General features: G+C 40.9%; 1 protein-coding gene and 1 pseudogene across 2 annotated transcripts in view; one reads left to right on the top strand and one right to left on the bottom strand.

Moving 5' to 3' along the window:
* OGT (O-linked N-acetylglucosamine (GlcNAc) transferase) overlaps positions 1–19,314 on the bottom strand; it is a 44,688-nt gene extending 25,374 nt beyond the window's left edge. Inside the window, exons 1-5 of one of the 2 annotated variants that reach the window (XM_037512266.2) lie at positions 19,036–19,314; positions 16,066–16,216; positions 14,967–15,210; positions 6,008–6,076; positions 2,655–2,771 (exon numbers count right to left, since the gene is read on the bottom strand). In XM_037512266.2, the coding sequence (XP_037368163.1) occupies positions 2,655–2,771; positions 6,008–6,076; positions 14,967–15,210; positions 16,066–16,216; positions 19,036–19,072 (618 nt within the window). In that variant the 5' untranslated portion in view covers positions 19,073–19,314. Of the gene's footprint in view, positions 1–2,654; positions 2,772–6,007; positions 6,077–14,966; positions 15,211–16,065; positions 16,247–19,035 lie in introns of both variants that reach the window. The other variant, XM_037512265.2, reaches the window with a different exon arrangement.
* A 2,240-nt stretch (positions 19,315–21,554) lies between these two features.
* On the top strand, positions 21,555–22,676 carry LOC119245625 (suppressor of cytokine signaling 6-like; annotated as a pseudogene).
* The last annotated feature ends 1,384 nt before the right edge of the window (positions 22,677–24,060 follow it).

The following is a 24,060-nucleotide window of genomic DNA, read 5'->3' on the forward strand; positions in this document are numbered from 1 at the left end:
AAAAAAATGGTAGGAAGAGACAGCAAGCTTCAAACAAAAAATATATATTTCACTAACTACAACTGTATACGCAATAAGACCTTAGTAAGACATGTAATTAGAGCTGTACACTCAGTGAGATACATTACTTCAAGATACTAACCATTACATGGTTTCATCCAAATAGTTCTGAAGTTGTCTTAACATATGGCCAAATATATCTAAAGTAGTAATTCTAAACCCTGGCAGTATATTAAGAATTCACCTTTTAAAAGGTGTATGGGGGCTCCATCATAGGTCAGTTACGTCAGACCTTTTGAAGATGGAGCCAGAACATACCTATCTTGGACAAGCTCCTCATACCAATCAAGGTAAGAAAACCACTCATCAAGAGAGGTAAGTACACCTATAGGATAATAAAATGCAAATCTTAACTGAAATGCAGAAAAGGTAAAAGTATGAGCAATTGTGAATATATTAAAGATTCATAAAGCACACTTCCTCTTCACTTAGATGGCAACTCTAAAGTAAAGGTAGCACGATGTACTTAATTTATATTCTCTATAGTGACAAATGTCCATCTTAAAAACTCTGAACTTTTTATTATGGAAAAAATTTCAAACATACAAAAATAGAAAAGTACAACTAATCCCAGGTTCTCCATTAGCCAGCTTCAACAATTAACATGTCTTCAACAAATTACAGGAGTAAAAATAAATATTTAAGGATTTTTTTAAAAAAATTTAGGTGAGGGCCTCCTTGGTGGCACAAGGGTTTAAGTCTCAGCACTATAAAGCTTTCAGCAGCCACTGCAGCATGAGTTCGATCCCCAGTCAGGGAGCTAGCCCACAAAAAGCAGCAGACTTCTGTCTCACCTGCTACTCCCCTCAGCAGTGTATTTCAGTCAATAAGCCTGTTCTGCTGCTCCCAACTGTCTCTGGCGAATCTTCTCATCTACCCCACACCCCGCACCTCTGGCCTACACCCCAGCTCTTGTGGGCATAAATAAAAATAAATCTTTTTAAAAAAATTTAGGTGATATTGTGGCTAAGCTGTGAGGAAAAAGTATCCCAGATACATACTGAACTATTTTCATATGGACTAATTAACACCTGGGATCAGTTTCAAATGATCTAGGAAAAGGGAAGAGTTAGGTTGGAATATAGATTAAATAAGATTGATCTTTCCAAGAACACTTTTTCCTACCAACCTAGCCACAATACTAGTATCATACCTACAAAAAAATTGATAGCAATTCCTTAGTATCAAATACCCATTCAGTGGTCCAATTTCTGATAAAGTTGTGATTCAAGAACCATATAAAACCCATACAACTTCATATGCCTTTGTAAGTTTCTTTCATTCCCTTCAATTCAAGATTTAATCTTCCAGAGGCTTCCCTGGTGGCCAAGGGGTTAAGTCTCAGCAATACGAACTCGAAGGCCCATCCACCAACAGCTTAAGTTTGATCCCCAGCCAGGGAGCTAACCCACATGGCTCAGCAGACCTCTCCTATCTCACCCACTGCTCCCCTTAGCAGTATTTCAGTAGATCTGCCTGTTCTGTTCCCTACTCTGTCTCTGGTGAATCCTTTCACCCCCAGCACCACTGGCCTGCACCTCAGTTCGATGCAAAATAAAATCTTAAAAAAAAATTAATCTTCCAGTTTCTATTCCTGCAATTTGTTGAAGAAATTAGATCATTTTCCTGTAGTTTCCCATCATTTAGATTTTGCTGATTGCATCCCTGTGGTGTCCTTCCATGTCCCATGCATTTCCTGTAAAATGCTAGAGCTACCAATGTATCAGATTTTCAGATTTGCGTTTTCTCTTTTTTGCATCACTTCACTGGAGGAACTATTTACTTCTATCACATGGTACATAATGTCTGGTTGTGTCTCCTTTTTTGCCACTGATAAATGCCTAAATCTATTAATGGTGATACTCTTCTATCATTCTTTCTTCATTTATTAGATGGAATACCTCCACAAAAAGAATCTTTCCCTCATCAATTACTGTGTTACCCTGAGGTCCACTTCATACAGAAGACAAATGCTGTATTCTTCCCTTTCTGACTAGTTCTCAAAATCAGCTGCTATTTATCTTCCAAAACATCATAAATTTATTTTTAGTACAATTACGAACTCATGGATTTAAACATGTAAGCTTTAACATATTTGAGTTATTATTCCTATTGATGCTCAAGTCTCAGTTTTAGTCAGTGATAGCCTCCTCCAGTTGCCTCCTACGCCTTTTGACATTCATTAAGCAATATTCAAAGCTTCCTTGGCTTTCTGGTATGACAGAGCACTCTAGATTAATTTTCTACATTTCCTGCCTCATAACTGAAATCAGCCTTTTCACCAAGGTATTTTGTTTTTTATAAAATGGGCTTTATTTAAATTACTAACATTTGTTCATTGAAGTAGTTCTTTTTGTAATTTAGATACCACAAGATCTTTTTATAGTAAAGACACCCATTAAAAATGATTTTAACTACTAAAGTTCTTTCAATGCAAAATTGGAAACTGCCATATCAGATATCATCCAACAAATGCTTTAATACTGCCAGAGAAACAGGTATCTTGTTAAGTGAACTCTATTATTTGGTTCTAGTAAAAACACCCTGCACACATAAGCACTTCATTAATACCAATTATTAATTTAATGACTAACCTTTTCAAAATGATGAATTGCAAGCCAAATCTCCCCTTGTGCATTGAAAACACAGCCAAGATTACTCCAAGCTACTGCAAAGTTCGGTTGCGTCTCAATTGCTTTCAAATAACATGCCTTAGGAGGGGTTAATGAAAGAAGATGGGAGGGGGAAGGAGGTAAAGGGAAAGGGGAAAATTTGTAAAGGGGAAAAAAAAAAGATTGGGGGGGGGGGAAGAAGGTGATATCATTATTTCTTCTCTGACCAGCCAAAAGTGACCCTGCAGCATAGGCTCGCTTGCGCCAAAACTAATGCGCTGCCACAGCTGGCTGCTCCTGCGCCTGCGCCACCAGAACCCAAGTGCAAACCACCATGTTCAGTTCTGCCAACCAATGACCAAACCTTACACTGGGACTATCTGGGAAGTCAGCTCTCTTAAGGTTATGGTAGACTTATCTAAACACCCAAGGACTCTTACTATATTTTCAAGTGATCTCTAAAAGGCAACACTTAAGGACAATTTTCCCATCTTCACCCTCCCTTTTCCCTAAGTGTGTTCTACAAGGTGTTAATAGTTATCACTGGAAAAAGTATTTCATGAACAAATAAATTAGATAAACTGGACAGAACTAGATAAACAGGGAACAGGACTTTCCTAAGTCTTTTATAGAATACAGGATTCCCTGAACTTAACTGATCATTGAACTTTTCTTTCACTGGGCATTTTATTAGAATACAATAAGACACATTTTGGGAAATGCTGCTCTAAACAATAAAGTTCCTCACTAACATCAAAACCATGCTACTGAAGAGGATAATGTTTCTCTGCCAAGTCAGATTACCTGTCTCCCAAGGGGCCCTGAAGCTAAAACCTCGTATGACAGGATTGCACCTAGGTTGAGGTCCCTGTAATGCGAGCGCAAACATCGCTTGCGCAACCTAACAGCATCGCTCTGCGCAATCGCTGCGAACTGCTGCGCTACATAGAACACCCCTAGACGCAGCAAACGGCCAACCAGATCCATTAATCTACTAGACAGGCCCATAGAGAATATTTGTTTAATGAGATTAGTTGGACTTGAGGTATGTGAAAACCCAATTTTATCCAAAAAGGCTACAGAATAGGACTGAGGGAGCCAGTCAATCAGATTACTCATCTAGTCAACCGTTCACAGGGGCTCATTCGCACGCATTGCGCATTAAACGCTGCGCAGCCTTTGCGCTACTGCAGGGTCACAGCGCATCATCAGAAGAGCAGAATGCTGCAATCCAAACAAAGAAGAAAAAAGGAAAAAATGAACAACAAGAAGAGTTAGAAGCTTTTACTAGTATATTATCTCTAATAATTTTTAATATCAATTAACTTTTACTTATCTTTGATAGAATTGTGGCTATAGTATAAAACATTCTCTTACATAACTTGCTTGTAAATAAAATTATCTTAAGCTGTTTCTGAAGCCACAAGACAGAAGATTCAGGCATGGAGGCAAATTGTTTTGCTGTGGCAGTTACAAACCCGTTACCATATTTCTCATCATGTGACTTTTCGGTGCGTTCCTTGCTGGAAGAGGAGGAGGTGTGTGTCTGCCCTAGATCCAGGCCTCGAGCTCCCTTCAGCGAGGCACCTTACGCATGGAATAGGAGGTTTCACCCACCTGAAACCTTCTAAATACAATATCAATGGTGAAAAACCAAAAACAAGAGAGAAAATAAAAACAAGATCATTAGTAAAAGTTCAACAAAGCAATTGAAATTCTTTGGATGTCTATTACATATGGGAATGAGGACAGTCTCAAGTCTGTAATATGGGAGACATGCAGAAGGGAGAGGGTTAATCAGGGCTATTGCATACAGCAGGGATTTTTGCTGGAAGAAAGGCTCTTCATTTTCTACAAAGACAACTTAATTTTGCCTCCATCTACTAGGAATATGCTGGCTTGAATTTACAAATGCACTGATTACAAAAGAAATACATTGCATTTCACTCAAGAGTATTTTCTTGTTTGCTAAGTTCTCACAAAAACAGAATAACACTTTTCAAACTAGGTGTCTCCAGAGCTCTGAAATAAAGAAGTCAGCAACCTAAGGCAGGCGCAATGTCTCAGCCTAAACCGATCTCTAAAGCTGCAGTGAAGTGCAATTCATGTTAGCTGTCCGCTTGGTGGGGTGATAATTAATAGGAGCTTATCAAATATTTGTTCTATAAATTACCAATTAGATTTATCAGCTAAGATTGAAATCAATTACAATTCATTAGCTGAAAACATGTATAAGGTTAATCCAAAGTGTCAGCAGAATTTATGAGCTATGCACTTAAAACTAGTGCCTTTTAACATTATATGGTGCTGAAAAGCCTTCTCCCTCCCTGGATGAAGCAGTCAAACAGACAGCTACGCTGCGCATACACTCCACGCATTAGCATGCGCGTGGGGCTCAGAGCAACAGGTGGGAGTTTCAGAAGCATTCTGGTTTCTCCCCACTCCTCACCCCTGCAGCGCGGTTGCGTAAGGTGGCTTGTAACAAGACAATTCATTTGTAAGTTTAATTTAAAAATTATACCAAAAGCTTTCATTAACCCAACCTGGTGTTCAAATTCATTATTTGGAAATACAGAATGCTAAAAGCCACCTTTCCACTTTGGCAAGTTTTCTTTCGATCAGTCCATTTCCCAAACAAACCAGCTTTGTCCTTCTGACTTATTTTTTAAGGAGGTGGGATGGGGAGGAATAAAAGAAGGAAGTAAGAAAGAAAAGAAGGTAGACAACTAGGACTGGAAAAGAAGAAAAAGGATTTTGGGGGAGGGAGTGGGGACAAGAAGGGGCAGGACATTCCAATTATTAATTTGCAATCATTTTAATAGCCTTTCTTCCACTGTAAAAAGGGTGAGGAAGATGAAGGGAGGAAGGTTAAATAAGAATTTTAAATGCCGGTATTACAGGGTAACATTTGGATGAAATTCTTCTCGACTTACAAGCCACAAAGGACTTAGAAGAGCAGCATTTTCAATGGCACCTGCATCATATAGGAGTCTTGAGCCAAATCACAGGCGCTCTGCTTGTCACCAGCAGGCAAGCCTCAGATTTGAAGGAATGTTATTTATTCCCACATAAGATCATGACGGAGCCCATTGTTACAAAGATGATCTAGCTTGGCAGAAAGGCTCCAAAATGTTCAGGTTCTTGCTTTACCCCCAGATTTAGAACAGATGTGCCAAAGCCTGGCCCTGCTCTAGTCTGAGGTGATTCATGCCGTCAGTTTTCCTCAGTTTCATAGGACTGTTTTGTGAAGATAGCTCAGTGAAGAGTTGAAGACTTGGCAAAAAGTACAAGTTTTCATAACACTGATGTTTAAATGTGTTCTATCAAACACCTACCTTGGCTTCTTCCAAGCGACCCAGGGCTTTGAGCAGGTTCCCCAGGTCACTGCGAACACAGTACAAATCCTAGAAATCCAGAGGTACTGTCATTAATTATACTTCGCCCACCAAAAATAAATTACTTTTAAGCACCTAGTTCCCTGTCATTTTATCTTGTCAACCAAAGATACTTCTTGACAACCTTAAGACCCATAATCAATCCCTCATTCTCAACACCAAAAAGTTGCAAAAACTATTTTGTTAGTTAAGCCTCACCTGAACTGGCACAAAGTTACTTATGAAATTATTGATCGCACTCGCTGTGAATATTCGTACCTTCTGCTGAAGAAATGTGTTTAAAAAATTAGTTCAAAATGGATTAGAGACCACAAAATATGTAAGAAAAAAAACACAGGTGATACATTCCTAAACATCAACCACAGATATGTAGTTGGGGACACAACTGCAAGGGAAACAAAAGCAAAAATAAACAAATGGGACTATCTCAAACTAAAAAGGTTTTGTACTATTAAAGAAACAGACACACACACAAAAAAAATAGCAACCTAATGACTGGGAGAAGATATTTACACTTCACATGTCCAACAGGTTAATGTCCAAAATAGATCAAGAACTCAAACAACTCAACAAAAAACAACCCAGTCAAGAAGTGGGCAAAGACCTAACTAGACACTTCTCCAATGAAGACATCCAGATGGTCTACAGGCACATGAAAAAAAAAATGCTCATCATTTATTATAAGGGAAATGCATATCAAAACGACAATGAGATATCACCTCACCCCTGTGGGAATGGCCTGTATCAAAAGACTGGAAGCAAATATTGACAAGGATGTGGAGAAAAACAAAAACCCACTCTTAGTGAGAATGTAACTTGGTGCAGCCTCTATGGAAAACAGTATGGAGATTCCTCAAGAAATTAAAAATGGAAATACCATTATGATCCAGCAACATCACTGCTAGGTATTTACCCAACAAATATGACAACAACTAACATAACAAGATGTATGCACTCCAACATTCATAGCAGCACTATTCACAACAGCCAAGTTATGGGAATAGCCTAAATGCCCAATGACAGATGACAGGATAAAGAAATTGGAATATATACTCAGTGGAATACATATCAGCTATTAAGATATAAAAACCTAATCCCAAAGTCATATAGTTGAATAAATGATTGGCAAAATTCAGTAAAAGTGGGAGGGGGAATAATCACTTAAAAGAAGAAATCATAAAATGCTCACTAAAACCAGAGAAGACAGAAAATGAGGGGGAAATAAGTGGAGGGACACAAAAATATAAATGAAAAGTTATGAATGTGGTAGATATTAAATCAACTATATATTAATAACCATTTTTTTATGAGAATGGTCTGAATCCATCAATATAAAAGGAACGATGAATGTGTTTCACTAGAAGGTGACACTCCAGACCTACTCAGGAGTTTTACATGTTGTTATATAGCGTCTCCTCTCCCCCAAAGTCAGTCATGTTAAAAAAATAAAGAATCAACTATTTGTTCAACAATTTTGTTTTAAAATATGACAACTCACTCCTATATCAAGTGCCAAAACTTCCATAGTGGAAAAAAAGTATTTTTTCCCTCATTAACAATCAGCGAACCTACCCTACCTACCCTTAGGCTGTCAGGCATATTTAGAAACCTTGACTTCATTTCACTTTAGAAGGCTTACCATCTAAGCAAAGCTTCAATGCTGGCACCTGCCACTAGATAACTCATTAGCATTAAGCGCCATTAGAGTTGAGTGGGTGAATAATGAAAAGCAGTTGACTCTGCTTTTTATTAGCAGCGTGACTGTGTTGCTAGTCATCTGACTCACCAGTCCATTTGTCAGTATGAAGGAAGCGTCAGAAAAGCGAGCTGAAATTTTCATTTGTCCTTGTTTGCCTTTGTCAGTCAAATCGATCAGTCAACAAGCAGAGACAATGATAGTAAGAAGCAGAGCTTATCACGCTGTACTGTTCCATGGGTTCAAAAGTCTTAAATCTTCTATAGTGTCAAAATTTCGTCAATTGTGTCAAAGTATCATCATCTATATTAGTCAATGTGCAACTAACTGTATTACGATTTCCAGGATTAGGAGATTAATTTTATTGATAAAAAGCTTTTGAGAACCTCCCTGCTAGCACAGGGGTTAAAGTCTCAGTGCTATCAAGCTATCCCCAGCCAGGGAGCTGAATGACCCACATAGCACAACAGACCTCTCCCATCTTACCCACTGCTCCCCTCAACAGTGTATTTCAGTAGACCGGCCTGTTCTGCTCCCCCACTCTGTCTCTGGTGAATCATCTCACCATCCACCCCACCCCTCACACCTCTGGGCCTACACCCCAGTGCTTGTATGCATAAATAAAAAACACAAATCTTTTTTAAAATCTTGTTAAAAAAAAAATAAAGAGCGTTTGAGATCGAATATTACCATCATCAGGTGAACCAAAATTCAACCAGCAAATAGACTGCCTCAGAGCACCCTTGTGATTGACAATACATCAGCTCCATGATCTATCCAGTCTGTCTGTCCACTGAACAGTGATGACTTGTATTTTGGGGAAAGAATCACTGTCTCCGATGAACTCAAGCACAAAAGGCTAATACTAATCCTCAAAACATCATAGGTACCATTAATCTTATTACAGATTTATCCTCCTCTAATGAGTCTAAGCACTTTTTAACCCTATTTATGCTCTTAGAAGTAATTAACTCTATAACCTTGCTTTTTCCCCCTAAACTTTAAGGACTACCCCTCTGTTTTGAGAGACCGTAACTGAATAATCTGTTCATACACGATCATTCAACTATACTAGATTATTGTGGTTAAACATCTTTGGATATTTACCAATTCCTATGCCTTTTCTGAGTCATAAAAATCATAAGTCTCCCTTGGGGCCTCCCTAGTGGTGCAGGGTTAAAATCTCAGCGTTAATCCCCAGCCAGGGAGCCAAACCCACATGGCGCAGCAGACTCTCCTCTCTCGTACACTGCTCCCCTAAGCAGTGTATTTCAGTAGACCCACCTGTTCTGCTCCCCACTCTCTCTGGTGAATCCTCTCACCCCCTGTACCTCTGGCCTATACCCCAGTTCTTGTATGCATAAATAAATAAATCTTAAAAAAAAAAAAAAAACAGAAGTCTCCAACCACCAATTCACCCATGAACCAACACAAAAATGAACAATATGTAAAGTATATATATAATATTAACAAAAGTCAGAAGGGGCCTCCCCTGGTGGCACAGGCGGTTGAGCGCAGTGCTGTGAAGCTGTCCTGCAGCCTCTGCAGCGCCGGTTCAATCCCCGCCAGCTGGCGAGGATCCCACATGGCACGGCAGACCACTCCTGTCACGCCCGCTGCTCCCCTCAGCAGTGTATTTCGTCAGTCTGCCTGTTCTGTTCCCAGCTCTGTCTCTGGTGAATCCTCTCACCCTCCCGCTCATCTGGACTGTACCCCGTTCTTGTATAAATAAATAAATCTTTAAAAAAAAGTCAGAAGTCTTGCCATCATTCTCCAACAAGGACCATAATGTGCCACACACTTTAGCCAACTGCTGCCTAAATTTACCCTCCAGTTTCTATAAATTCCTGGGTGATTACCATCCAAGTGCACCTATCTATATTTAGCTATATCATCTAGATCCATTATAGCATACAAAATCAGACTGTTTCTAGAAAATTCAAGGACACCACTATTCTCCCAAAAGTTCAAAACCTTAGACATCAATTCTGCTTCATTCATCAAATCTGCTACAAGAATCACATTTCTCAAACCTGGCCCATTTTATTCATTCCCAGGTTAATGCCTTTTATGCAAAGATTTACTCAATTCAATAATATACCTGGAACTGTAAGAACAAAAATGAATAGAATCCTTATCCTAAAGGGGCTTAAAATCTATGAGGAAAGACAGACCGGGCATATACATATCAAATACCTACATGGTGGTAAGGAATTTTAGAGAAGTAAATAAATGCAAAGGTGAAATTAAAGCTAGCCCTTAAAGGATTAACAGGACTTTAACAGGCTAAGGAGGAGGGTGTTGTAGACAAGGGAAAGTAGTATGAATAAAAGTAAAGATATGGAAATGAGTGAGAATTTCCTGTAAAACCACCCCTCCCCTAAGATAGTATCTATTTCCTGCCTTTCCTCCTAGAGACCCCACCCCCACACACAACATCTACATACATGCATGTGAAGTAAAATCAGGCAGACAAAAACTTACAGTAGTTCTGAATTGCCTCTCAAATTAAATTCAAACTCCTGGGCCTCTCTATTCTTTCTAAATCTTCCAATTGACTCTCCATACTACTCACTTCTTGTTACTACTTGACTCACCACTTCAGCCAAGGAAGTCTACTTGCTATTTACCTTCCTACAGAATGCTTAGGTTATAAGCACCCACTCGAGAAAATCTTCTGATTAATACTCTCTAACAATAATCACCCAAGGAGCTTACATCTTTTTTTCCTTTATGAGTCAGGTCCTGTTCTTTATAATCCATATCCCCCGCCCCCCACAACCAACATATCCCCCCAATGCCAAACAAAGCACTGCAAGCACAATAAGCTCTCAATTATTTAAATATGACATTTGTATGGAAAACTTAACAAAAAGCAGAACGGAAAGAAATTTATGGATTTCCATGGTTTAGCTGAGGCTTGAGACAGTAATAAATGATGTGACAGTGACATGTGTTGGTTAGGATGACAGCAGCTCTTGATTCTATGCATGCAGAAGCAATGGTTCAACAACCAAGAAACTCAGAAACAGAAATCCTTGAGGAACTCTGGGTGATAGCCATTTTACAAGGTACAATTTTATACTTAATTCATGAAAAGGATTTCTGGATATGGGCAACTCTGGTGAGCCATCATGTGAAAGATTACCATCTGCAATAGTACCTTCAAATATGGACTAAAATCTTAGTGAAATTATCAAATCATCCAACATTACAGAAGACAATTCAGAATGTAAAAATATTAAACAGCTCAACATTTTATAATTTCTATAATCAACTAACAGAATACCTTCTAAATTGACCTACCATTAACTTCAAAAGATAAACACCACTAAAATCAAGGATTGGGGCCTTCCCGGTGGCGCAGCAGTTGAGCACTGGGTTGCGAAGCTGCCCGCAGCCTCTGCAGCACCGGTTCCATCCCTGGCCGCCAGGCGAGGGTCCCACATGGTGTGCAGACCTCTCCTACCTCCCGCTGCTCCCCTCAGCAGTGTGCTTCGTCAGTCTGCCTGCTCTGCGATCCCCTCTGCCTCTGGTGAATTCTCTCACCGTCCCGCGCTTCTGACTGTACCCAGTGCTAGTATAAATAAATCTTTAAAAAAATAATAATAATAAAATCAAGGATTACAAAGAATACTACCCTTTTCTTCCTTTTCACTGCTACAAAACAAAACCAACCTACATTTCTTTATTTTTCACAGTATGCCAACTACACATCTATGATTCAAGCCAACATTTCATGCCAACAAGAGCACAATGTAGTAACTCACTCAAGATTCTCTGTCATGGGCCTCCCTGGTGGCACAAAGGGTTAAGCACAGCACTATGAAACTATACGCAGCCTCTGTAGTAAGAGTTTGATCCTTGGCCAGCCAGGGAGCTACCCACATGGCACAGCAGACCTCTCATGTCTCACCCACTGCTCCCCTCAGCAGTGTATTTCAGTAGATCCGCCTGTTCTATTCCCTACTCTGGTGGGTCCTCTCACCCCCTCCACACACCTCTGGCCTGTACCCCAGTTCTTGTATGCATAAATAAATTTTAAAAAAAGACGTCGGTACTGAATAGACAAAGGCATTTGACAGTAAGCTAATGAGTGAAGAATAAATATCCTAAAATAAATTAAAACATGATCACAATGGTGTATATATATTTAGGCGAAACCAAGTCAGCTTGCACAATCCCTTTTTTATTCTTACCGGTAAAGAGAGTTTATAAAGCAGCACCTGCCACTATTAGAAATGTAGAACCTGGGCCTCCCCTGGTGACACAGCGGTTGAGCGCTAGGCTGCAAAGCTGCCCGCAGCCTCTGCAGTGCCAGTTCTATCCCCAGGCCGCCGGCAAGGGTCCCACATGGTGCCACAGACCTCTGCTACCACGCCTGCTGCTCCCCTCAGCAGTGTATTTCGTCAGTCTGCCTGCTCTGGCTCTGGTGACTTCTCTCACCCTCCCGCACTTCTGACTATACCCAGTGCTTGTATAAATAAATAAATAAATCTTTAAAAAAAAAAAAAAAAAGAAATGTAGAACCAGGGGCCTCCTGGGTGGTGCAAGGGGTTAAGCACAGCACTATGAAGCTATCTGCAGCCACTACAGCACAAGTTCGATCCCCGGCCGGCCAGGGACTACCCACATGGCACAGCAGACCTCTCCTGACTCGCCCGCTGCTTCCCTGAGCAGTGTATTTCTGTCAGTCCACCTGTTCTGTTCCCCACTCTGTCTCTGGTGAATCCTGTCAACCCTTACACCTCTGGCCTGTACCCCAGTTCTTGTATGCATAAATAAATAAATCTTAAAAAAAAAAAAAGAAATGTAGAACCAGAGAGGACTGCACAGCTGTTCAATATAGCTGTTCAATGCCTTCAAGGAGAAGGTCACAAAGATAAGCTTCCTGTTAACAGGTTGGATTTTGAAAAGCATGATTCCGTCTCCCACGCTAGTTTTCCCTTCTCAACATACACCAGGGCCTCCCCGGTGGCGCAGCGGTTGAGCGCTGGGTTGCGAAGCTGCCCGCAGCCTCTGCGGCGCCGGTTCGATCCCCAGCTGCTCCCTGGCCACTGGAGGAGGGTCCCACATGGCGTGCAGACCTCTCCTGCCGCCCGCTGCTCCCCTCAGCAGTGTACTTCGGTCCTTCTGCCTGCTCTGCTCCCCGCTCTGGCTCTGGTGAATTCTCTCACCCTCCCGCGCTTCTGACTATACCCAGTGCTTGTATAAACAAAATGAACAAACAAATAAATAAAATAAAATAAAAAATGCCTCTATAAAAAAAAAAAAAAAACAATCAACATACACCAACAGTTTGGTATGCTGACAGTAACAATGACTGCTCTGCTGTATATGTAGGCAGCTGGAAACCTGAGCCAAGGGGATCAGAGTTCAAGATGTTTGGGGTCACAGCTGAGTAAGAGGGCACAAGTGAGTCTACATCAGAGATCAACAAGTAAAGGGTGGAATTAACCCTGATTAATAAAAGAAAAGAACTCAATGTACAAGTAGGTGCACAGGTGAGCCTTGAGCCTTGGCAAGAACAGGGTCCAAGGCCCAGTGGAAACACATGCAGGGTTCCCTAAAACTTTAGTGGGTAATTAGAGCTAGATACTACTGCAATAAAAATTATAAAAGGTCACTCAAATTCAAATATGTGTGCGCTGAGTGTCTCTGAAATGATACACTAGAAATCAGTTTTCCTAGCTATCTCCAACAAGGGTAGCTGGTAGACTTTTCACTGTATCCATAACAAAAAACAATGAATAAAAAAATCAAAAATTTTAAACTGTCAAAATTAACTGACAAGGGGCCTCTCTGGTGGCACAGGAGTTAAAGTCTAGGTGCTATCAAGCTATCACCAGCCACTGCTGCATGAGTTCTATCCCCTACCAGGGAGCTAACCCACAAGGCACAGCAGACCTCTCCAGTCTTGCCTGCTGCTTCCCTCAGCAGTGTATTTCAGTACACCTGCCTGTTCTGCTCCCCACTCTGTCTCTGCTGAATCCTCTCACACCCCGCACCTCCAGCCTATACCCCAGTTCTTGTGTTCATAAATAAATAAAAAATAAACCTTTAGGGGAAAAAATTAACTGACAAGATTAAATTGTTAACAGATGACTTGATAAAAAGCGATTTCAGATCTTGAGCAAATACTAAATTAAGCTTCAGCTTCCTAGTCTATAAAAGGATTAAGAAACAGCAAGATATGATCAATAATTTTCAAACTGTACTCAAGGGCTGCCTAGAGGGGTGGGTTCCCTCCGGGCACACCATCACCTTTTAGTATTTTATTTGTTCTCCCATCAAGGTTAGCTTTCAAGATACACAGGGGCTCAAGTTTTAACATCTCCTTCACCATTACTTGCTGTGTGATCCCAAGAAAGTTACACAACACCTGAGCTTGTTTTCTTGCTTAAATTGGTAAAACTGGGAATATAACCATCTACTTTGAAGAAACACTGAACATTAAGACCATCATCCGACGTGGTTGACAGAGTCTGAGCACATCATACACTTTCAAAATATGGTAGTTATAATAGTTAATTATTAACCACTTGCAGGGTTGTTATAAAACTATGTGCTGATGTAGCTTAGAAATATATTCTTAAGAATTTTTTTCTGGATTCCTACAATCCCTCTTAAGTTCATATCTATCTTCTTTCCCTAACTACATCAAAAGTTCTGAGAATAAAGTTTCCTTTGGTTATTTTTTTGGGGAATTGAAAAAAAAATCCAAAAAACTCCATCACTTCTAATTATGTTCCAAGAAAATAGAATAAGATATCGTGGAACTAATTTTGCAGCTTAGTTTTCATGTTGCTGATTCATATATTGGCATTATTAGTTTTAGCCATTTTATATTACAGATTAAGACCCTTTATCCACCATTCCTTGAAAATCAATCAACTGCTGCAAACACCCATGAGAATTTATCCTAATTTAATCAAAACAACCCAAGGAAACAATGCCATGTATTCTGTACTTTTTATGGGCATTATAAAATGCATGTAGAGTTTATAATATTACTAGGTAAAATGAAATTCTTTAAACATGATCCAGACCTGGTCAAAGCAATTTCAGCACTTTACTTAGACAAACATTGCTAAACTCTTGACTTTATTCCAAACAAATATCTATTTCAGTGTCATATCAAACCGTGTTTCTTTATGGGCTTCTGTGAAGGGGAAAATAATAACCATTAAAATTTTTACTCACAGGATTGTACTGAAGAGCGGAGACGTATGCTTGTACTGCTCCTTCCATGTCGCCTGCTGCTACCAATGCGGCTGCCAGGTTAATATAACCATCGATGAAATCTGGTTTGAGACGCAATGCATGCCGGTAATGTTCAATTGCTTCCTGCAACTGCCCTCTTTCCTTGTACACATTTCCCAAATTCGAATAGGCTTCTGCCAGAAGAGGATTCTGTTTAATTGCCAGAGTGCTAAAGTGAGCAGATCTGGAAAAGGCGAAAAGTGTTGATCCATGGGTATATGCGTTACAGAAGACGGTATGGGCCATATGCAACTCAAACAGTTTCTGAAGATCCTGTGTTTTTTGCTAATTATGTAACAATACGTTATCTTTTAACTGGAGCAGAGTAGGAAAAATTTTCAAAAGTACAGATATTCCAGATTTCAAATCGAAGCACTTTTTCTTTCTTGTTGAGATAAAATTCTTACTGGAGCCGTATTAACCAAACTGCCACATTATGAACCATCATCATTAAGATCAAAAAATGAAAATGCTATATGCATGAGTCTCATTTTCCATTTGTTGATAATTATTAATGACACATCTTCAAATGCCTACATAAGCCAGAATGATAATTTATTAAAAGGACAAGAACAGATTCTTCCCTTTTGATTAATTCAGCTGCTTAGCTAAAAGTAACATATCGTAACAACTTAATGATGGCAATTGCAACTTGAACCACATATGCACCTCCTACCACCTACACACCATCATTTCTGAGCATTTCTGTCCCTCAAGCTGATACATCTTACAAAGATGAGCCCAGATGTTCAGATGTATACTAATTCATTACCTGAACAGAGTTAAGAAAACAGTTGATCTAGGTGGAAAGATCTAGAAAAGGTCCCTAGTCATAGCTATAATATAACCACCACCACAAAAGGAGGGAGAAAAGCTGACAGCTGGCTATGTCACAAGTGGGCAAGAAAGCAGATGTACGTTGGTGGCTCAGCTGAAACCCAGTACTGGAAAAATTTCAAGTTCAAATAGTTAAGTATCATTTCTCAAGCTCAGAACCCAGAGGCAGCAATTACCAGCAGGTACCCCCAACATCTCCTACCTGTCCAGCCTTCGACACTGGAAGTGTATAGATGAAAGTAATAAAAGTACACCAGTATTGTCTGGCTCTTGTCTCCAGAGCTGCATGCAGTGTCTCTCAGCTGCCTCAAAATCTCCTGCCTGATATTCTCGATGTGCCAACTCAGCTAACCCTTGGAAGGAAAGCATACGTTTCGTTGGTTCTGGAGAATCATCAAAACATTTGAGGGAAGGAGGGGGGAAAACAAAAAGTTAGAATGCAAACAAAAAAATGTAAAAATATGGTATATTAAACTTAAAGATGAAAACGCTTGAAACTATGTAAAGCACTAGAGTGTTCTGTACATAATTTATACCCCAAGTTAACATCAGATGCGTAACTGGCATTTTTAGAATTCACCCATTAAGTTTCCTTCCCAGACTAGACAGAAGTATTTACTTTCAAATAAGATTACATTTAATGTGCAAAAAATATTTTGTACTTTATAAATCAGAAGGATTATGTAAAGATTCACTGAATGTTATTCCTTATACTTTAGTTAACATACAGAACAAAATATAATAAAATGTGCTTTGCAAGGTCGCAAAGGTTTAATAGTGTCAGAATAACCAACCTGAGGAAAACTTAATACTTTGTCCATCATCTTAGGTTGGATTGAGGGTTAGAGGTAGCATACTGGTAACAATCTATCTCTTAACCTGCGTGAGGTCACCAGATTTGTTTTAACTCTCAAAAGCATATTGATGATTTTGTGTATTTCACAATGTAACTGTTTAAATTAAGGGCGACAGACATAAGGGGCAGAAAAACTAAAAACTTAAGGTGCTATTTTTAAAACAGCTGATTTTAAAACAGCTGATTAACAAGATGATTTCATCGGTCAAGAGGCAAATATTTAAAGGGGTCATCAAATATTTAAAATAAAGATCCAAGGTTATATATTGACCTTTTACCATCCCAAAAATCCCACCCACAGATTTAACATTAGTGTTTTCCAAAAGAGTTCTGACACTGACTAAAGGATGAAGACATTGCTAACAACCCTACATATATGTATCAAGCAGTTACCTACAACTGCAATTATTTTTAAAAATGGGAATTTACTAAAAAAAGAAAAACCTTTGATAAAGAGGGACAGGACGAATAAATGAAAGCACTTTGCTGTGTGACTTAGATAAAGAAAGGACACAGCTAAATCCCAAAGTGAGAAAACAACCAACTGCCTAAATCCCCATTGTAAATACTTAAACCCTGATCCAATACTGGAAATTTGACCATACACTTCCATTAGAGGGTTGGATTGGGAAACCAAGGACAAATTACTTAAATTCTCCCAAGGTCACATTGACAAGCTCAAAATTGAACCTGGCTCTCCCATCACTAGAGCTGGCCAGTGATATGTATACTTAGGAAAGCAAAGTAAATTTCCTGACAGAAAGCACAGCTGACCGCTAACACAAAAGCAGAGCATGGCATCCGCATCTAGAGGAGGTTCCATCTCTGACACTAGAAAATTACATTTTAAATATGTCTCTACTTTTAACACTTGTCAAAGCCTCTTATCTGATACTTTCACACTTGAAATGACAACTTTCTCAAAATAACATGCACAGAAAAGGGCAAGCTAGTACAAAATCTAGTACATAATCTTAAATCTTTAAAAATCACTTGGGAGGAGAGCGGGGAACACTATAAATCCCACTACCTACATACAGTCATGGATAAGGTACGGTTGAAGAGTCATCGGTTACAGCACAATGTCCAAAAACAAGACAACCCTGACATGTCTCAATGGAGAAAATCAAACAACAAAAAAAACCTCGTGGAAAATCCTAGAACCTCAGCCTAATTCCACTACCCGACCCCAGCCCCGTCCCAAATAGCGTTTAATATAGAGAAGCAGCTCAAGGGCACACTCCTACAATTTGGTTGTTTTCGTATTTTTTTGTACGAAATGTTCTGGACTTAATTGTCTAAAAGTGCATCGGCCTTGCAATTTTTCAGCTACATTCCAGTTGCTTTACAAACTCTTCAAGCAGGGATGAAAACTTAAAAAACAAACAAAACAAAACCTATGAATAAAGAAATATTGAGCTAAAGAATGGGGATGGAAGACCCAGAGGCGGCGGCGGAGGAATACAGAGAGAAAGTAACACAAAGCAGGAATTGGGCAGACAGGGTGGTCAACGCCACAGCACAAGCACCAGGGTGGTTTCTCCCCAAGGATAGGAAATGGACCGCAACGCTGGCAAGCTCCTGAGGGAAAGGGTGTGGTTTCCCCGCGGGAGGGAGGGAGGGAGGGAGAGCAGGGTGGGAAATCCAGCCTGGGGGCAGCGAGTGGAATTGGGCGACGCCAAAGGAACCCTTGGAAATTTCCAATCGAAAGAGGGGCAGCTCAACCAAAGGGACCAAGAAGGCGCTGCTCAGCCGGCTGCTGCTCAAAGTCCCCTCTTCTCGAGGTTACTTGTAGCACACCGAAGAATTTTCGCTCGCCCTTGGGTGATGCAAAATGGGGATATGATTACATCGGAAAGGCACCCCCTCCCCGCCGCCCTAGATTAACAGAGAAGGACCAAAACTGGGTAAAGGGAAAGGGCTGGAGGCAGACGTGGAGGAGGAAGGAGAGAGGTGGTAAACTGGGGTTGGGAGAAATGGACTGCGAAGGAGAGTGAAAAGGGTAGGGATTCCAACGCAGTCCATTCCGAGATATTCTAACCGCGCACGTGTGCTTCGAAGCGTCCCAAGAGAGTGGAGCGTCAAAACATTGATGGGATTAAAAGGCAAGCAGGAGAGGAAGCAAAAAGCAAGAAAGAGGAAATGTTTAAAGAGCGAACGACAGCGAAACCCCGATCAGATGCCGGTGGAAGACGGAAAGCTCAGCCAATGCCAGTAATGTAATGGGGATGGCTAAAGGGAAGGGAGTGATTCGTGGAAGAGGACAGCGCGAGACCACCCACGGGGTGTCTGCCAAGGTAGAAGGGGACACCGTACCTGTGCTGTCGGCCACGTTGCCCACGGAAGACGCCATCTGGAGCTTCTTGAGGGAGAGCGAGAAGGGGGTAACTGAGTCCCGCTGCCGCCACTGCTGGCAAGAATGTTTCCAGAGGTAGTAGTAAGAGAACAACAGCCGTATCAGTGATAAGGAAGGCTTAGGCGGCGGCGGCAGCTACTAGCTTCCAACCTTAGGAACTCTAGTTGGCCATCTACCTCTCACGGTCTTGAAATGGCGGCGGCGGCTCCTCCGCCGAAACAACACGGACCGGAACTACTTTCTGTTACAATCAAGTACCAGCGCGGAGGTAGCGCGGTAACCAGCATTGCAACAAAATGACTGTAATCAAAAACTCAAGATTTTCTGTACCCTTCCGCTCTGGGCCTATTGCGACAAACATGATTGTGTCGAAAGCGCATGCGAACAACCCTGTCAACCCGACTCGCGCTCACGGCACGGTCTGGGGCAGGAGCGTTCGAGTTTTTTAATAGTAAAGCGGAAGGTTAAAAAGAACACACACATGACGGATACATTTTTGCCGAAGTGGTACTGCCAGTAATGTCGCGGTGATATATCTGCCGATGGCGTCTGAAAAAGTTCAATCAACTTTGTTAGTACAGAAATGGTTACAAGGCTGATGGATAGATTCTGAGCCAGTCAATTTAAATGGTTACATTTCAAAGGCCATAGGAGTGTTGCTCAAAACGATGGGGAGAGGCGGTTCCAATTTGAGCTCTTAATTTTGACTCCAGCCATTAGCTTCGGCACTCTCTATGAAAAAGACTGCTACTTTCACCGAGACAAATGTACCCAAACATCTTAGATTTTGCTCTTATAGCCCAAAATTTCAAAATTGTTTAGTTATGCAGGGTCGTTCTTCCCACAGCACTAGAGCAAATGCTTCATAACTCAGGGACATGCTGAGATGAGAGTTTGCACTCCAAAGACAACCATAGAAATGTTAAAGATGACTCACATTCGTCCAAATCCATGACTCTGGGTTGTGACTTCATTTCCACATCACTTTGCAAATTGTCGTAACAGGTGAGTCCGTTCAGCTCCAGACTGAACTGTTAATGGATATGAGCACAGAGACATTTATAATAATGAAATTTCTTCCACCACATATATAATCAAGAGTCACATGCAGTGAAAAAGACGACATTCACTACATAAAATCTGGACATTGGGCATCAACTTCTTAATTTGATTTAACTGGTAACCCCCACCCCACCCCCCACAAGTGCTCCATGTGTGGCGAATAAACTCAGCTTTTCAACCTTCAGAATCACTTCTCAGGTTCCACTGGCAGATGCTTAGCCCTTACTGATTAGTGGCTGCTGGCTGATGAAGTAAAACTTTTCGTTGTTAAATGCCAGCTCCTGTTCCCAGCTAGGCAGGTTATTTGGTGCATGGAAACTTCTGGTCTAAGGTTCCTTATCCTGAGAGAAGAGTCAGAAGACGTAACGATACATTTTGCTGTTGCAGAAAGCTGAAAGGTAGGGCTCAGAGTGGCTCAGTAAAAACAAAATCCCTGTGGGAGTCTCAAGAATCCCCTCCAGGTACCTTCCAGGAACAGCATCTGGAGTGTTTAGTTTCAAGGACAAACACATCTTCTTTGGCCAATCAAGTAACATTTACTAGACTTTATGCAAAGCACTGTGGGAGATCCACAAATCAACAACATCTTCCCCTCGAGGATGTTGGAGCCCAGGTAGTGTAATGTAGGTCATTACAAAAAGTCACCAGAGCACAGAAGCAGAAGAGTATTATTTAGGTGATAAAATACATAGCTGTCTAGAAATATCTGGGGGACGAACAATCACTTCAGACATAAGGCGAGTTGACAACCAAGGCCCGACCCGGGTTTTGAAGGAGACGCCTTTGTATTTATCTTTCACACTGAATTCTGGCTGCTTTTTTCTTTCCTCTCTTTTTATGTGCAGCAATTCTAAATTCAGAATCATCTGAAATAAATCAGCTGTTTCTTCAACCTCGACCCCAAACTTTGCCATCCTAATAACACCACTAAAGGCATATCATTTTCTAATGCTGTATAACAAATTACAACAAATGTAGTAGCTTTAAGACAACACATTCTGCAGCAACACATCTGTCCTATGCCGTCAGCATAGGACAAGGGAGCCTGAGACACAAGCTGCGGCCGCCGCCGCCTGCTGCTGCTCCGCCGCCTCCTCCGCCTCCTCTTCCGCCGCCAGGGCTGCCGATGGAAAATGGCTCCAAAGGCGAAATGCAGCTGGAAAATATGTAGATGTAGCGCCGCGGGCTCTCCAGATGTTGGGGGGGGATAATATTCCAGAGAGAGATTGAGCCCCCTGGAGTGGGTAAACAGTCATAACAAAGAAAATTAGTCACTAAACCTTCGAGAAATCTTTAAACTTGAGTAAGAGTAAAGAAGAAAGTGATTTCATAGTACTACAGTAACATCACTAGTCAGTGAGTTTGGGAAACGATTCTTTATTTGGCAGCGCTCATGGTAAAGATATGACCAGCCGTGATGGCAACAGTGAAGATGAAAAAGATGGGGAAAAATGGATCCAAGACTAAAAGTCTAATAGGTACGTTTGAAAGGTGACTTTTTGCAGAACAAAAGTGAAAAGGCAAGGGCAAACACCCTCTGGGAGCTCTGCCCTGTGAGGACGCCTTTTCCCCCTCCTTCAACACCCCCCATTTTTAAAGATGTGGAAGCTCAAAACCAGTGAGGTCTGAAACTGTGTGCCAAGAACAAAACAATTAACAGAAGAGATCAGAATCTCAGAATGGAGACTGGCCTGTGCCTGTGGAGACGGGATGGATCCTTCGGAAGGATCGCCTCACTATTGTCTGAACTCTTCTCCCATGTAAATGTCTGCAGTTCCCTCTCGAGTGGAGTTCTTTCTCTGAAAATGAAAAATCACTAGGTAGACCAGCACCTAGTTGTTGCCCCGGAGATCTTTGTGACTTAGGCTACGAATGGCTTGACGTCACAAGCATCGCGTTGGAAAGCCCACGAGAGTCTGGCGATGGCCCTCCACGCTCACCATTGCTCCCTGCAATGCAGAATAATCAAATCCAGAGGAACTTCAGTGGACTCAGTGGCACAGATATCCCACGTGTCTGAAAGTAGGCGCTGCCATTTGAATTTTGATCCTGACTCTTCTCCTGGGGCTGCAAGTATTTGTGATTCAACAGAAAGTAGTGGGTACTGTGGTAGTGGGGATCAAATCGTACGCTGGGAGGCAGAATCTAGTAAATGTGCCAGATGGTTCTTTGCTTGTTAGGGAGAGTTCTGATGACCATTATCTTTTAGGCTCAAGCTATCTCTCCCATGGCAAAAACACTTCATAATAGAATTAAGCACTCAAATAGTAGGTTTTGCTTTTATGAACAACCAGATGTGGAAGGACAATTTGCTGATCTAATTGAACATTCAATCAGGCATTCTGAAAATGGAGCTTTTTGTTATTCAAGGTGTCATTTGCCTGGATCTGCAATTTACCCTGTCAGTCTGCCCAAGCGAGCATCATGATTCATGCAGGTTCATTCTTCTTTACAGTCATGTCCCATTTTCAGTATATGTCAGTATAACAGAATAGACACTTCAAAAATGGCTCTTTCAAACAAATTGAAGGATTATTGACATGAGAAACTAGACTGAAAGATTAGAAGAAACCTGAATCTTTCACACCGGGTTCAAGAAAAAGATTACATATGATTTACAAACATTTATTGCCACCAAAATCTTTTGCTGCCATAACTGTTTCAGTTTTAGGTAAAAAGTGTGATCTGTTTAGGGGTGGGAAGTGTCTTGAATTTCATATTGATCCTTAAAAAAAACAGAGTGTGTTGAAGAGATGAGACCCTACTTCTTAATCATATATGATGTTGTAAACTGGTTGCCTTGGCCCTCCCTGGTGGTCCAAATGGTTACAACTCAGCACTGTGATGCTGTCTGCAGTCACTGCAGCACATGTTCCATCCCAGGCCAGGGAGGTGACCCACATGGTGCAGCAGGCCACTCCTGTCTTACCTGCTGCTCCCCTCAGCAGTGTATTTCAGTCAATCTGCCTGGTCTGCTCCCCACTCTGTCTCTGGTGAATCCTCTCACCCCCCTCCACCCCTGGCACCTCTGGCCTACACCCCAGTTCTTCTATGCATAAATAAATAAAATAAATCTTAAAAAAAGAAATGTATGCCAACATAAGAAAACAAATTTTAAAAAATAAGAGAACAATTTTTAAAGTATGCCAACAATTTAGAATTGTTGCCTTTTTTCATTCCACTCTGATACAAATTGGCATAGCATAAAAAGACTTATGGAACTAGAATTATTATTAAATAGTGCATGATCTTATAGTTCTATGATAGCAATTTTTGTGTTATCTATACTTTCCCTGGGGAAAAGTTTTATCTCAATTTCTTCAGCTTAGTCTACATTTTCTTGGGTAGAACTTGATTGTACAACTAATTTTCATAAATGGCTTGCAATATTTAAGTTTATATGAAGTTTTGAATTGATTTAGAAAAAAAGAAAATTTGTTTATTTTTTAAAGATTTATTTCATTTATTTATGCATACAAGAACTGGAGTGTAGGACAGAGGTGCTGGGAATGAGAGGATTCACCGGAGACAGAGTGGGGAGCAGAACAGGCGGATCTACTGAAACACACTGCTGAGGGGAGCAGCAGGCGAGATAGGAGAGGTCTGTCACGCTATGTGGGTCAGCTCCCTGGCCTGGGATGGAACTCATGCCAGAGTGGCTGGCAATAGCTTGACAATGCTGGGACTTTAACCCCTGAACCACCAGGGAGGCCCCCTAGTATTTTTTATTTTGAAATACAGAATACTCACTGTACAGTGCTGTAATGTAGTATTTCAGGATTTCCCTGTCCAGAAACTGTTTCCACTTACACAGCCTTAAAGGAAAACGTTTCTATCTCAGATGACACATGTAATTCAAAATGTTTCTTACTTTCTCATTTAAAGGTTTGCTCTGCTTTCATTTAAAAATAGGTAGAATGACA

The sequence above is a fragment of the Talpa occidentalis genome, unplaced genomic scaffold, assembly GCF_014898055.3.
Source record: "Talpa occidentalis isolate TD23 unplaced genomic scaffold, MPIMG_talOcc4v2.1 talOcc4.15, whole genome shotgun sequence".
NCBI classification, from domain to species: domain Eukaryota; kingdom Metazoa; phylum Chordata; class Mammalia; order Eulipotyphla; family Talpidae; genus Talpa; species Talpa occidentalis.